We start from the raw sequence: 15,898 nt of genomic DNA, 5'->3' as shown, positions 1-15,898 counted from the left end.
CCTCAGCATTACGGACATCTTGGGCTGGCCCATTCTTTGTCATGAGGGGCTGTCTTGTGTGTTTTGGGATGTTTAGTAGCCCTGGTCCCTACTCATAGATGCCAGTAGCACCTTCTCAACCAGCTGTGACAGCCAAATATATCTTCACATTTGGCATTCAGCCAGATGCCTCCTGGGAGGCAAAACCATTCCTGGTTGAAAGCCACTGGCCTAGTGTAGTAGCAATGGAGATTAAGACAGGAGGATTTAGATTTGTTTTAGAGGTAGAAGATAGGGGTCTTACTGGTAGCTTGGATTTGGGAGCGTGAGGACCAAGGGATTTAAAGAAGATACCAGGTTGTTGGCCCAACCACCTGTGTGGATGGTAGCACCATTTGCTGAGCTGGGGAAGACCAGGGGGCAGGGCCTGTGGGGAGTCTGTTGTGTTGTGGCTGTGATGAGGGAAAGGGGCCTACCAGGCATGATGGCAGAGGTGACACTCTGGGAGCGTCAGCTGAGAGATGGAGTGTAAAGCCATGGGCTTTCAGCCTAGGGCAGGTTTCCCAAAGATGAGCAGAGAAGGGGCAAGACCATACCTGGGGCACCCCAGCACCTGAGGGTTTGGGCAGCATCTTGAGTGAGAGGAGTTTGGGGTTATGGTTTGTGTCCAGCTTTTTAAATGAGCTCACATTGAAGCTCATTTTCCCAAGTGAGAGAATCCAAATATGGGTTTCTTAGTCAACTTGAAAATATACACTTTAAGGATGAAGATAAACTAAAGTGTATGTTTGATATTCAGTCTATTTAGCAACTAAGATTATAGAAAATAACACTTGTTTTTAAAATACTGTTGTTTTTCTGCTGACAACTTAGGAAGTGTCTGTACTCCTCACACGCATCTGACAGCACTGGCGCCCCTGCTGGTCTGTCTGCCATTGCTCTGCCAGGCCCACTGTCTCCATCTCTGTCTAAATGGCTTGATATGCAGCCCTTGTTGAATCAGTGTGTGATGCTATGAGTATTCTAGTCTACGCTACGTGAGTCCTTTATACAGAACTCGAGGACACTTGCTTTTCTTCTTTTATCCTATAGGAGTATATCTGTGATCTCCACAGTGTAACTGTTTCCTCTGTTTCTATTTTAATCTGTTTTTGAATTGTGAGATTTCCACATTCTTGGGTATGTTTGATATAACATGGACAGTTGAAAGACTAGTTATGAGTGGGGCATCTATGTAATCACCAACAGATCAAGAAAGTCTTGCTTCTAAAGGCTTCTTTATAACCACATCCTCGTACCCTTGAAAATGTGAGGTCTAAGCTCAGGCATAATCACTAAATTGGTACAATTCTTGGTTTCCTTTAGAATTCCTTCAGTTCACCCTCTAAGCATCCTTCAGTAGCACTGGTGGAGTTCCCCCAACTTCCACTGCTGGCTAATATACTTTCCCCAAACAGTTCTGTATTGAAAACTAAATAATTCAGAGAGTACCCTATAAGATGAAAAGTATTATAAGGGCTCAAATACAAGGTGACTGTGCTTTTCTGAGGAACACACCTTACTGTATATTCAGTGATACATGGCATTTCAGATCCAGCCTTTCTAAGTCAATAGCTGCGTTACTAGATGTAAACTATATCAGTGATGTGGCCTGTGTGTCTGATGCCTTGTAGCCATGAGGAAACAAACTTAGAATGTCCTCTGTGTCCCCTTTTGCTTCCTCAGGGTTCCATTTTTGTATATTTCAGAGCATCCTACCACAGTCATTGACTGCATTTCCACTTGTAACATAAGTAGAATAATAGAGGTAGATGGGGGGAATGGGGGGAAGCTTTGCCAAAGGTAGTGAGCCTGCAAGATAGTTTAAGGCAGGGGTCAGCAGACTACTGTGTGGGGGCCAAATCCAACCCACTACTTGTTTTTGTCAATGAATTTTTACTAGAACAGAGCCAAATGTTTCTTTTTTTTTTTTTTTTTTTGAGATGGAGTCTTGCTCTGTCGCCCAGGCTGGAGTGCAGTGGCTGGATCTCGGCTCACTGCAAGCTCCACCTCCCGGGTTCACGCCATTCTCCTGCCTCAGCCTCCCGAGTAGCTGGGACTACAGGCGCCCGCCACCTCGCCCGGCTAGTTTTTTGTACTTTTTAGTAGAGACGGGGTTTCACCGTGTTAGCCAGGATGGTCTCGATCTCCTGACCTCGTGATCCGCCCGTCTCGGCCTCCCAAAGTGCTGGGATTACAGGCTTGAGCCACCGCGCCCGGCCCCCAGAGCCAAATGTTTCTTTCTTTCTTTTTTTTTTTTTTTTTGGAGACGGAGTTTCACTCTTGTCGCCCAGGCTAGAGTGCAATGGCGTGATCTTGGCTCACTGCAACCTCCGCCTCCCAGGTTCAAGCAATTCTCCTGCCTCAGCCTCTTGAGTAGCTGGGATTACAGGTGCTGGCCACCATGCCCGGCTGATTTTTGTATTTTTTAGGAGAGACAGGGTTTTACCATGTTGGCCAGGTTGGTCTCAAACTCCTGACCTCAGGTGATCCACCCACCTTGGCCTCCCAAAGTGCTGGGATTATAGGCGTGAGCCATCGCACCGGGCTGCCAAATCTGTTTCTTTACACGTTGCCTGTGGCCGCTTTTGTGCTGTAGTTGGTAGCACTGAGTAGTTTTAACAGTGTTAGACTAAATTTAGCCTGAGGATGCCTCCATATTTGGAGTCCTTAGGTAAGGAACTGTAGCCTAACTTAGTATGTAAACTGACTAGAAGTCTAATTTAGGAGTATTCAGTATATTTGTAACAAATAGCTGCCAATCACAGCAGCCTAGCTTCAGTCAATCACAGGTGACCATCTGATCAGACCACGTTCAAATAAGGCAAAGCCGAGGTGTAACCAGTCAAGCTGTCTCTGTGCCTCACTTCAGTTTTGCACCTAAATGTTGCCTGCCCAGAATGCAGACTGGAGCTGTCTGAACCTCTTCTGGTTCTGAGGGCTGCCTGATGGATGAATTGTTTTTTGCTCAAACTTGGCTAGATTTAATTTAACAGCAGAGACCTTCTGGCCCACAGTGCCTAAAAATATTTACTCTTTGGCTGTTTCCTGAAACAAATTGCTGATCCCTGATTTAAAGCATAATGCTAAGTCAGACCTGAGTTCTATTCTTGGCTCTGACATATAAGCTGTGTGATTTGGCGCCAATTATTTAACCTCTCTGTGCTTCAGTTTCCTCCTGTATAAGATGGGGATAACGCTGGGCCTCAGAAAGTAGAAAGCAAACAATACATACAGAGTGCTTAGAATGGTGCCTGGTACGTAGTCAGCACCCACTAACTACTGGCTCTTATCATTGTTACTCTTGTGGTGATAATGCTTTTCTCCATAATCCCACCTTCTTCTCATGTGCACTAAATGTTCATGAATAGGTTTAAGTGTTTTGTTTTCCCACTGGATAGGAGAAATAACAGACCAGGTGGAGTCTCCACCTGAAGCTTAGGTTTCTCTGTCTTTTTTCCAGGTCTCACTTACCTTGATGACCTGCTGCCCAAACTGTGGGCATTTATCTGTGAGCTCGGGCCCCACGGAGGGTTAAAGCTCTTCTTGGAATGCCTGAACAATGACACTGAAGAGTCCAAGCAACTCTTGGCCATGCTGATGCTGTTCTGTGACTGTTCGCGGCACCTCATCACGTAGGTTGACTGCTGTGGGACTGAATTCCTTTCCTAGAATGTGGAGAGACCGAAATACAGTGTCAGTAAGGAAGTCATTGCTAATGTGATTACTGCAAATATTTGGACCTGTGTGGCAGGGCATTGTAAGAACTGGCCATTTACCAAGTGAGCAGCATGCAGTAAAAGTTCAGCAGTTGTTAGGGTGGGTCCCTGGGAGTTAAAAGTTCCCATCCTTTCAAGGAAGCTGATCAGTACTACTGACTGTGGCTTGGGGTCTTCTGGAGATGGGTTTAGATCATGGCTCAGCCGTTTATTCACTGTGCTAGCTAGATTCCTGAAAAATTCCAAAGTCAAAGAGCCAGGGTGCAGATCCTTGCTGAGCAGATCTTAGGACACCCTGGGCAAGGGATCAAGGATGCAACCTCTCTGAGACTCAGTTGACTCATCTGTAAATGGGAATAACAATAGCACGTACCTTTTAGGCACATGGTAGGGATTAAAAGAGATAGTTATTAGAAAGTGCTTATCACAGTCCCTTGCACATAGGATGAGTTCAATACTTGTTGGCTCTTATTATTATCAAGCCAACCCTGAGCAAGTTTCTTAACCTCTTTGAGTCTCCATTTCCTTATTAGAATGGAGAGAATACTACCAGTTCAATAGAGGGTAAGTGAAAAAAAAGAGCATCAAATACTTAGTGCAGTGCCTGGCACAGAGTGGGAAATTAACAAACATTAGTCCCATTTAGTTCCTTTGGTTTTTAAGCTTATGCGTCTCCTTGTGTGTTTGGTATTCTTTTCATTCCACCTTTTCCCAAAAGGTTGGTGAAGAATTATAAGATAGAATGGACCTCAGGCAGTTATGTTCAGGCTGGAAGACATTAGCGGGAGAGGATCAGGGACATGTAGGTGGCAGATTAGGTGAGGATCATGGAGGAACTCACTGAGCAGTTGGAGGCAAGAGCAGGGGTCTAGCTGCTGGTGAAGACATCCTTAATCACTGGGTAAGGGGTAAGCCGAGAGTGAATCTTATTCTAGTGTGTGGAGCAGTGTTAGGAAATGTTCAGATAGAGCTGTGTCTTAAACGGCTCGTATTCATATGTTCTTTCAAACATTCATTTACTCACAAATGCTTACTAAATACCTACTAAGTATCACTAGTATGTGTCTTAGATATTGAATAAGATTCTACAGCTTTCCTCAGCAAACATCAACTCTCGGTCAACGTTCCTTGATATGCAGACGTGAATGAGGAAGGCGTGAATTGAGGTGTGAATTAAGAAAGTGTCACAGTCAGATTCTTATGAATAAGAAAAATATAGAGTACAGATTTTTTCTTAATTGTATTTTTCAACTTTTTACTATGGTCGATTTCAAATTAATAGAAAGTAGAAAGGATGATATAATGAACTCTCCTGTGCCCATTATCAGCTTCAGCAGCACCAACTCACAGCCAGTTTTGCTTCATCCAAATGCCCACCTGCTCTGCTCTCCCACATTATTTTGAAGCAAATCCTAGACATCATATCATTTTTTTTCATTTTATTTTTATTTTATTTTACTTTAAGTTCTGGGATACACGTGCTGAACGTGCAGATTTGTTACATAGGTATACGTGTGCTGTGGTGGTTTGCTGCACCTATCACCCGGTCATCTAGGTTTAAAGCTCCACATGCATTAGGTATTTGTCCTAAGGCTCTCCCTCCCCTTTCCCCCGATGACATCATATCGTTTTATCTGTAGATTTTACAGTAAGTATCTCTACAAGATAAAGCTTATTTCTCAACCTTGTTTATTTTGTTTATTAAGCAGTACAGATTTTTTTCTCTTCGCCTTTTTTCAGTGTGGAATGCTGGGTAATTTTCTCTCTGATTTAGAATCCTTGATGACATTGAAGTTTATGAAGAGCAGATTTCATTCAAACTGGAAGAGCTGGTCACCATCTCCTCTTTTCTGAATTCCTTTGTGTTTAAGATGATCTGGGATGGAATCGTAGGTAAGATAAAAGGTGTCTGCCGTTGTTTGGTTGATGCTGCACCCAGGGAGGCCAAAGAGTCTATAGCATCAACTGATTCTTAGCTTTATTGTCTATCCAAGTTAATAGAAGGTGCACATATATTCCCATAATTGGAAATTTTCTTTCTTCACTATCTGTGACCTCTTAAGATAGTGGTGTGGTTATAGAAGTCTTGCTCTCCCAGGCTCCCTTCAGGATTTGCATGTATGTGTCGAGGATTATTAATGATGATTAATTTTGCCCTGAATCTCCTGTTGATTCTTCCATTTGATTTCCATGAAGATAAAACATGTGCCAGTGCACACTTGAGATGAGAGTCCACCTCCCAAAGTGTCTCCAGTTGTTCAGGACAAAGCTCCTTATATTGAAAAGGCCTTTCGGATGACACACTTGTGGGAGGCAGCATGAGTGATTTTGTCTGAGAGGCACTCAGGCCCTGCAGACACTTAGCACGTACCCAGGGTGCCTTTTAATTCCTTCGGGTCCACATATAATTCAGAGCGAGGGAGATCAAGGACTTGATGACAACTGCAGAAGACAAGAGCTGTCCTCCCCCTGCTCTCTGGCTCTGACTCCTCCTCTGACTTTCCTGTTTGTTTGTCCCACAGAGAACGCCAAGGGCGAGACCTTGGAGCTGTTCCAGTCTGTCCACGGGTGGCTGATGGTGCTGTACGAGCGGGACTGCCGGCGGCGCTTCGCCCCCGAGGACCACTGGCTGCGAAAGTGAGCTCCAGGGTTGAGGAGGGCTCCATGGAAGCCAGCCTGCTCCGGCACACTGCCCGAGCGCTCAGCACTCTTGTTCTAGGGCAGAGAGGACTTTTTCCCTCTGCTTCATTTTGTCTGTTCATTTGTGTAAAGAGAGCTGCTGTCCCTATGAAGCACCTGTCAGGACACTTCTGTTGAGAGATGTTTACACCAAATATGATTAGAGTTAATTAATGGCGACAGAGCCAGATTATATTTAGCATACATTTCTCATCCAAACTAGGAAGAGGTCTTTTAGCTGAGCTGAGCAACGGAACATGAGAGTTAAAAGGCAGTTTTTATTAGCAGAATTACTAGGGTAAAAACTGCTTTTAGGTTTTTTGGAGGGTAATGGGGTGGGGGAAATCCTCCTATCACAACTGAACATAGGTGCATATCCACATTTTTATCAAGGAGCTCAAGCTTTATGGCAACTGCCGAAGCTGTGGCACTAGAGCAGGGACTGGCGAACTTTTTCTGTAAAGGGCCAGATGCCTTTAGGCTTTGTGGACCAGACAGTCTCTGTTGTAGCTACTCAACTCTGCTCTTGCAGCACAAAAGCCGCCATAGGCTATACATGTATGAGTGAGTGTGGTCCTGTTCCCATCAGACTCTTGAAACAGGCAGCAGGCTGCATGTGGCCCACATGGTGTCGCTTCCCAGCCTCGCACTAGAGGATGATTTCCTTCTTTTAATTCTCCCAAACCCATGTCTTTCTTCTCAAGGGATCTCAAACCTAGCGTGCTCTTCCAAGAACTCGACAGGGACAGAAAACGGGCACAGTTGATCCTGCAGTACATCCCACATGTCATTCCTCACAAAAACGTGAGTTGCACTCATAGCTGGGCCCCGATGTGTCTTTCTGTTCCCTCACGTGGTTCCTGCCTTTCCATCCTTGCTACAGCCATTGGAGGTGACTAAGTAGAATCATTCATTCAGCACAAGGAAACAGTGGTTGCCATTACTCTGTGGTGGGGTTACACCAAGTGCTGGGGTACACAGCTGGAGAAGACAGAGTGAACTGGCGATTCTGGTGGAGTGGCAGCCCAGGTGCGGGACCTGACCAGCTGGAGGGAGGGGAAGGGGTCAGGAAAGGGTCCCACAGGCAAAAGTGGACAGTGTTGAAAGACTGAGTGGGTTGAAAGGCTGAGTGAGAGAGGATGAGGTGCTGTTGGAGAGCCAAATGTGCAGTGTGGCTGGAGAGAATAGAAAGGATGGGGTCAAGAGAGGAAGCCGAGGAGGGTAGTAGGAGCTCGAGCAAGAGGACCTTAGAAACTGAGGCTGGGATCAGGGGCTTTATGCAAAGCCACCAGAGGGCTGGAAGCTTAGGAGGCACCTGGTCAGAGCCATACTTCAGGAAGGTCATCCTGGCTGCAGCATGGAGGGCTGGCTAGAGGCTGGGGTGTTAAAGCAAGCTTGCTGGCACTAGGGTGGGCCCTGGGAGTCAAAAGATGACCAAGTCAAGATATTTTTAAGGAGGCCTCAGAGAATGTTCACATCCCGAGGAGAAGGAAAGGAAGAATTCAGGTGATGCTCAGGTGTCTGGCTTGGGTGCTCGGGGGTGTTTTCCTGAGGTGGAAGCACAGGTAAAAGCAGGACTGGAACATGGTGGTGAGTTCAGCATTGAGCAGGTAGGATGTGAGATGTCTGCAGCTCCTGGAAGCCACTGGACAGGGAGTCTGACATTCAGGAGTGAGGAGCCTGTGTAGGGAGAGCACCCAAATGTTCTGACTGCCCCCCCATGGACTGGGTGAGGTGGTCAGGGAGTCAGACAGCACCCAAATCTCCTGACTCCCACCATAGTCTGGGCGAGGTGGTCAGGAAGTCAGATGGAGTGAGAAGTCCAGGGCACTGAGGCAGAGCCCTGCAGGACCCATCCCACAGAGGGCCAGCACAAGGAGGGAAGGAGGGAAACCAGGAGAGTGCCGCACACCCGGGGGATGAGAGAGACTTGGGGAGGGTTGGGATGTGGCAGGAGCATCCAGGAAATGAGGGTGGCAAGCATGGCTCACGTCCCTGATGAGTGGCAGGTGCTCTGGAAATGTCTGATGCTGTGACAACACTCTGCTCCTCTCAGAAGAGGCTTCTAGGAGTCTAGGTTGTGTCCTTTATTTTTCTCCTGTTCTATTTTCTTTTTCTTTTAATGAAGTAGACATATTTTTAGAAAATAGCATAAATCACATTTTTGTAAATTAGATCTCATTTTTCAGAGGTATTTCATCCTCACTGCTGTCTTGATACTGTTCTGTCCTTGACTTTAATACTTGTGGTTGCTATTCTTTCCCCTCAAGCAATGATGTGCAAACAATGTGGCTGTTTAAATTCTTACTGCACTTGGCAAACTCTCAGAAGTGAAGGGCCTTATGGCAATTACTTAATCAAATGTGCCCTCCTTGCGGGAGCACCTGCTCTGATGTCCCTGACCTTGCTTCCAATAGGAAATGCACAGCTTTGCAAAGCAGGCCGTTCTGTGGCTTTACCTTTCCGAAAGATAGAACGTTCTTCCTCATCATGAACTGTGCTTCTCGGTAACTTCTACCCTTTGGTCCTTGAACAACCCCTAAAAGTGGCTTCTCTTATCTTCTGTGATCTGTTGGCAGCTCCTGTTTGCCTCTGGGGCTTGTGTTTTCCAAGTGTAGTATCAGCCTCTCCACCTCGTCTTTGTTTGAAATAGACTCCAGCCTTCATCTCCTGGGCCTTATCTGGTTTGGTGGTGTCTGGTTTAAAATGCAGCCCCTCATCCTGGACCTGAGTGTCTATGAAATCAGCCTCCGACCGTAGCATTTCCATAACACATAGTCTAGACCCTCCGCTCTGTTTCTCTGTGGTTCACATGTGCTGTGGCCACTGGAGGTGCTGCACGTATTTTAGATTTCTGAGGGGAACACAGTGAGACACCACATGAACTGCTAGTTCAGAGTAGTTCATGGTTTCAGCATGAGATTGCACTACATTCTTTTTAATGATTGCAAAGCTGGCTTGTAAGAACGAAATAAAAGTATTTTATATTTCAAAGCAGGTGCATTTGTAAAATACAGTAACTGAGGTCTTAGGACATAAATATTTGGAAACTAATTACCTAGTAAATGGGACTGCTAGGGATTTCTTTTGGCCTAGGAGTACCATGAAAAAAGTTACTGCAATGATAGAGGTGCTGTGAATAGGAAAGTTTGGGAACCACTGAGATAAATTGGAATGACTTTTACGTCCAGGGTGTATGGTAATCCTCATGTTTTTTTTTTCTTTTGGGAATTTTGCTTAAATATGTCATCAATGTTGTTTGTCCTTAGTTCATAAAATTTCCTCCCTTGGGAAAATGGGGCCCTCCTCATCTCCTGCCTCTTCCTGCTCCGTGATTGCAGGTCCTGGCGGAGTATCTAAGGTTTGGTGTATTCAGAGTAGCCAGGCTGTCCTGTTGCCGCTCCGCCCATCTCAAGCTTCAGGCTCCCCCTAATGGCATGTGTGCTGCCCTCTGCCATTGAAATATTCTTGCTGGAGCACACAGGAGGGTAACAGGCTCTCTCTGCTCTGTTACTGTTATACCATCTGCCCTAAATATTGACCCTCCCCCTTGTTCTTGATTTCACTATAGTGCCTTTCTTGTTTTCCTTAACATTTGTTAAAGCCTCAGCTCTGCCTGGCTCACGTGTACAGCACTTCATTTTCTGCACCCTCTTAACATTGTTTTTACCTATTTATGTGTGACTCATCCCCTGGCTGGGCCTTAAGGCCTCTCTGCCTTTTGCTTTTACCCAGAAGGCCTAAGCGGTGTGGGGTGGGCAGGGGCTGTGTAGTATGGGGGGCTGTGTGTGGTCTTTGGATTTCATTCCAGCCCCCTGCCCACCAACTGTGTAGCCTTGGATGAATAAGGTCTTCTTCATGTGTAGAATTGGGAGAATGAGCCGTACCCAGCTGTCCACTGCAGTCGCTGAGGTTGCCCAGCGCTTGCAGCCTGGATAAGCTTGCCCCAGACCTTCTTCCATGCCCCATAGAAATCCAGAGCCCTATCCAGGCTTTCTGTGGTCACTTCTGTCTCTTTAGTTCTGTTTCTGTGTCTTCTGCTGTCTCCACCCCATGCTGGATTGACCCAGATGTAACTCGCCTTCTGCCTGTGTATCACCAAACAGCACCCCTTTAGGTGGCCATGCCAAAGATTTGGGGTCATAGGAAGTACTTGTGTCACAAACTACACGACTCCACATGACTGAAACACCTGTTCTCAAAAGTCCTACTGTTCCCCTGCCATAGAGAGGAGAGATAGTGGCACCCTTCATTCCTATCACCAGCCTCCCTCCCTGTGTCCCCAGTCTGTCCCCTCTCTTCTGCATGGCCCTGAAACCTCTCAGGGCTTTTGCTTCTACTCAGAGCACGTCAGTCCTGTCATGTCTAGACCTGTCAACCAGCTTCAGCGAGATGCTTCACTGAACAGTAGTTCTTCCACTCAGTACCATCCCCTTTCTTCTTCTTCTTTTTTTTTTTTTTTTTTAAAGACACAGTCTCACTCTGTCACCCAGGCTGGAGTGCAGTGGCACGATCTCGGCTCACCACAACCTCCGCCTCCCGGGTTCAAGCAATTCTCCTGCCTCTCAGCCTCCCAAGTAGCTGGGATTATAGCATGCGCTACTATGCCCGGCTAATTTTGTATTTTTAGTAGAGTTGGGGGTTTCTCCCTGTTGGTCAGGCTGGTCTCGAACTCCCAACCTCAGGTGATTCCCCCACCTCAGCCTCCCAAAGTGCTGGGATTACAGGCATGAGCCACCGCCCCCAGCTGTTACTGTTCTTATTTGTATTTAATAAAGCTCTTGACTTTGGGGGAGATTCCCATTTTTGTTTTGTTTTGTTTTGTTGGGTTTTTTTTTTTTTCTGAGACGGAGTCTCCCTCTATTGCCCAGGCTGGAGTGCAGTGGCGCAATCTCGGCTCACTGCAAGCTCCGCCTCCCGGGTTCACTCCATTCTCCTGCCTCAGCCTCCTGGGTAGCTGGGGTTATAGGCATGCACCACCACACCCGGCTAATTTTGTATTTTTAGTAGAGTTGGGATTTCTCCCTGTAGGTCAGGCTGGTCTCGAACTCCCGACCTCAGATGATCCACCCGCCTCAGCCTCCCAAAGTGCTGGGATTACAGGTGTGAGCCACCACACCTGGCTGCTACTATTCTTATGTTTAATAAAGCTCTTGACTTTGGGGAAGATACCCTTTTTTTTGGTTTTTGTTTTTTGTTTTTTGTGGTTTTTCTGAGATGGAGTCTCGCTCTATCACCCAGGCTGGAGTGCAGCAGCACGATCTTGGCTCACTGCAATCTCTGCCTCCCAGGTTCACACCATTCTCCTGCCTCAGCCTCCCGAGTAGCTAGGATTACAGGCATGCACCACCACGCCTGGCTAATTTTGTATTTTTAGTAGAGTTGGGGGTTTCTCCCTGTTGGTTAGGCTGGTCTCGAACTCCCGACATCAGGTGACCCGCCCGCCTCAGCCTCCCAAAGTGCTGGGATTACAGGCGTGAGCCATCGCACCCGGCCGAGATTCCCATTTTTAGAAAAACAGCTGTGGTTGGATTTATGTATTCATTCAGCTGACTTTATTTAAATGGTATTAGGGTGCTGATTCTCAAGCCCAGGATGGGGCAAAGAGTCATGCTCTTCTAAAGAGGTTTAGCAGAATCTTACAAATAAGGAGAGAGGGTTCTTTTCAAGTAGTAATTGAGAAATATTACTTGTGAGACTGTGGTGGGCTTGAAGGCACATAGGAGGCAGATTGAAAGGTCAGGGAGCTTTATACTGTAGGGTCATTTTTAAATTCTCTGACTGTAGGAAAAATTATCTTTGAATTGTTTTTGTTCTTAGGATTCATAATATTGATTTCCCTTAAAGCAGGCACAGCTAGATAAAGAAGTCTGTGTAACTTGTTCTGTCATCAGGTTTTTATAGTGGATTATTGACTGAATGAGGAGGATTTTCTTTTTTCTTTTTCTTTTTCTTTTGGAGACAGAGTCTCACTGTGTCCCCCAGGCTGGAGTGCAGTGGCATGATCTTGGCCCTCTGCAACCTCTGCCTCCCAGGTTCAAGCGATTCTCCTGCCTCAACCCCCCAAGTAACTGGGACTACAGGCGCATGCCACCATGCCTGGCTAATTTTCGTATTTTGTATTTAGTAGAGACAGGGTTTCACCGTGTTGGCCAGGGTGGTCTTGAACTCCTGACCTCAGGTAATCCGCCCACCCTGGCCTCCCAAAGTGCTGGGATTACAGGCGTGAGCCACCACACCCAGCCTTGAGGAGGATTTTCTCGTAGGCCATTCCTAGCTGGACCCTAGCTGCAGGCAGACCACTCTTTCCGGAACGTTTTTTGCTTGACATGTATTCAGCTATATTTCTAATTCCCACAACTGTTCCAGGGAATGCTTCTGTTCTCACAAGACACTCTAACCGGTAGCACATGTTAAGGCATCCCATTCTGCCTGCATCTCATCTAACTTCAGTTTCAGTCATTTTTGCAGGGTGTTTTTATGGAATCATCAGTTGCTGACCCTGTTTTCTGGTCCCGCCTCTGTTCATTTTAGAGAGTTCTCCTGTTTCGAACCATGGTTACCAAGGAGAAGGAGAAACTGGGGCTGGTGGAAACCAGCTCTGCCTCCCCGCATGTCACTCACATCACCATCCGTCGGTCCAGGATGCTGGAGGTGAGTGTGAAGCCTATGGAATCCTACCACAAGGAAGGTGGGCCCTGCAACATGGAAGCTCTTTAGTGGACGATTTCTGGCTTTTTACCTGTTCCTGTTACTCCTTGATCTGAAATCAAGGCTCTGGGAGCAGGAAGGGGTCATTTGTCCTGTTGACTGCTCTGAACAGCTGCTTGATTAAACATGTCCTCAATGCCGGAGACCCAGCAGTGTCTTCCTTTACCCCATGAGAGTCACTGGGCTAGAACTTCCACCTCTTCCTGTCCCTTTGAAATGAGGACCAGAGCTGCCAGCCCCAGCGGCTGCACTAACACTCTCAGGTCTGTGCAAAATCCATTTGTCCCAGCAGGCACTTTGCCCAGACTCTCAACTGTGATTGTAGTAGAAGTGGAGTGGAGGTGTTACATTTACTGAGTTATGTAGAGAAATACATTTATCACAGAGCTGGAAGTTCTTTGTAGACAGAAACTTAGAAGATACCACTGAAGTGACCCACCTGAGCTAAACCCATTGACTGGGGCTGTCACTGTAGGGTGACTCCATGGAAATTAGAGATAGGTACCCGGTCCTCATGTGTCAGAAAATTGTCATAATACATTGGTTTTGTTGGCACAAGACCCTGACTCCAATCTGCTGGAACATGGTTGTCATAAACTTAACTACCTACGGTGTTTGTGTTGTCCATGCCACAGCCTCCCTCAGGCTTGTATAGTGCACAGCCTCCCCATACACGCTCATCCTGCCAGCAATAGAACTGGTGACTGAGCCACAGTCCCCATTCCCTGGAGAGGCTTGGCTTGATTTATTTGCCGTGTTTGCACTTTAGACCTTTTTATCACACTCCAGCCGCAGTTCCTCATGAGCCTATCCTGCAGTATAGGACAGTCACAGGATTCCCCTGACAGCATGTGGCCAGATAGCCACCCCAACCGGCAGATGGCTCCCGGCAGCAGCTCTTCCTCCTGACGTGTCTTCATTTTCTCCTGCGGTGCATCGCACCTTGCTTGTGTCACTCCTTACTGGAGAGCTTGTTTGAGTGCCACCAGCCACTGGTGATCAATGCCAAGAGCTGCTAGAAAGGCAGCATGTGCTGAACAGTGGATGTTTCTGACATTCTTAAAGGTAGGCATAAGGAATTGAAGTGCCCACTGGGCCCTGCAGGCCACGTGAAGGAGTAAAGCTGGCTGAGTGGGTCTCATTGCAGGAGCGTTCTGTTTGCATGCTAGACATGTAGAAATAATCTCCACTTCTGCTTTACCCTCCTGTTCTTCTTGAAACAGCCCCCTTGGTCTGTGTACCTCTACTTGAGAAAAACAGCCCCCATGAGTGAGTTGATAAATGGCAACTGACACCCAGCCTTAGTGTTGGGGAGCAGTGGGAAGCACATGCCTCCCCAGAAGAGGCCACCGCCACTCAGCTCCTCCAGACCCGCCATGTGGCGAGGTGGGCTCCATAATGCTCTGAGTTTTTAAGAGAAGGCCAAAATTCAGATCTTCCATGTTGTGAACTAATTGAACTCTGTAAAGTACCTAGAAAGTCAGATAACACCTGTCTTTCTGCCAAATTCGACCTGTGGGCCACCCATTTGCAATCTCTGCTTTTGACTCAGAAAAAGCCCAATTGTGTGGTAGAAACTCCTTTTCCAGCACTTTCCTCAGCAGACCCAGATGCACCTCCCCTGTCTTTAGGAATCCGTAGCCCCACCACCCATCATGCCCACCCAGATGTGGCCAGCACCCACCCACGGGAAGAGTCTGGGGTAGTGTACATTGCAGTATCTCCTGAGAGTGGCAGAATCCCCCGACTCCCTTCACAAATGTCGTTGCTTATTTTAAATTCACTTGACATCCCAATTACTCTGGCCCTACTTTTTAAAACACATCCCTCAGGGATGGCGAAAGAGATGTCTGTCAGGCTTTAGGCAAAGTTCCTTTTCCTCTTTTTTTTTTTTTTTTTTTTGAGACGGAGTCTCACGCTGTTGCCCAGGCTGGAGTGCAGTGGCGCGATCCCAGCTCACTGCAAGCTCCGCCTCCCGGGTTCCCGCCATTCTCCTGCCTCAGCCTCCTGAGTAGCTGGGACTACAGGCGCCCGCCACCGCGCCCAGCTAATTTTTTGTATTTTTAGTAGAGACGGGGTTTCACTGTGGTCTCGATCTCCTGACCTTGTGATCCGCCCGCCTCGGCCTCCCAAAGTGCTGGGATTACAGGCTTGAGCCACCGCGCCCAGCCTCCTTTTCCTCTTTACTTTCCATTGGAGAAGGGAAGAGGGTTGTTCATTGTTATCCCAGTTCTCGTAATCTGGTGGCTTGGTTATTAGAATATGAGAGCCCAGGGGCCTTTGCTGGATTTGGACACAAGGGGGCGGCAGTAAGCTGATCTCAGACTCATGCTCTCCTGGGCTTCGTTTTCTTTTTTTATGGTTAGTATTGAGGGCTGTGCTTCCGTGTTAGGCTTCCAGATATTAAAGTCCTGTAGGAAGGCTCTCCTTCCCAGAGGGTGAGTTTGGACTGGAACTGTAGCATTCAGAACCAGAAGGATCCTCAAACATACTCTTATCCAGTCCTTTCCCCTGTCTCTGTCAAAGGCAGAACTGAGGCCAGAGAACTTCAAACAGTCAAGGTCACTTGGATATCAGTGACAGAGCTGGGCCTGGAAGCCAGGCATCCCTTTTCTAGCTCGGTATTCCCTGTGTCTGCACGTTGAGATGCAGTGAAGAAGAGGAAAGCTGACTCACATTCACCTCCCAAGAGGCATGGATATAATCCTCGCACATCCAGTTCCCAGAAGGCAGGAAACGTATCACAAGAGGTGGTCCCCTCTAAACTTTTT

General features: G+C 47.1%; 1 protein-coding gene across 5 annotated transcripts in view; it reads left to right on the top strand.

Annotated features, from left to right (window-relative positions):
• The window catches only part of LOC105493453 (ubiquitin protein ligase E3B), a 66,431-nt gene that overhangs the window by 26,282 nt on the left and 24,251 nt on the right, over positions 1-15,898 (top strand). For 4 of the 5 annotated variants that reach the window (XM_071071160.1, XM_071071159.1, XM_011761123.2 and 1 more), the window contains 5 exons: positions 3,482-3,653; positions 5,512-5,630; positions 6,260-6,374; positions 7,121-7,220; positions 12,951-13,070. In XM_071071160.1, the coding sequence (XP_070927261.1) occupies positions 3,482-3,653; positions 5,512-5,630; positions 6,260-6,374; positions 7,121-7,220; positions 12,951-13,070 (626 nt within the window). Of the gene's footprint in view, positions 1-3,481; positions 3,654-5,511; positions 5,631-6,259; positions 6,375-7,120; positions 7,221-12,950; positions 13,071-15,898 lie in introns of those variants that run through there. The other variant, XM_011761126.2, reaches the window with a different exon arrangement.

Source organism: Macaca nemestrina, chromosome 10, assembly GCF_043159975.1.
Source record: "Macaca nemestrina isolate mMacNem1 chromosome 10, mMacNem.hap1, whole genome shotgun sequence".
In the NCBI taxonomy this organism is placed as follows: Eukaryota; Metazoa; Chordata; class Mammalia; order Primates; family Cercopithecidae; genus Macaca; species Macaca nemestrina.
The sequence above is the reverse complement of the archived record's forward strand: the minus strand, read 5'-3'. Positions and strand labels throughout refer to the sequence as shown.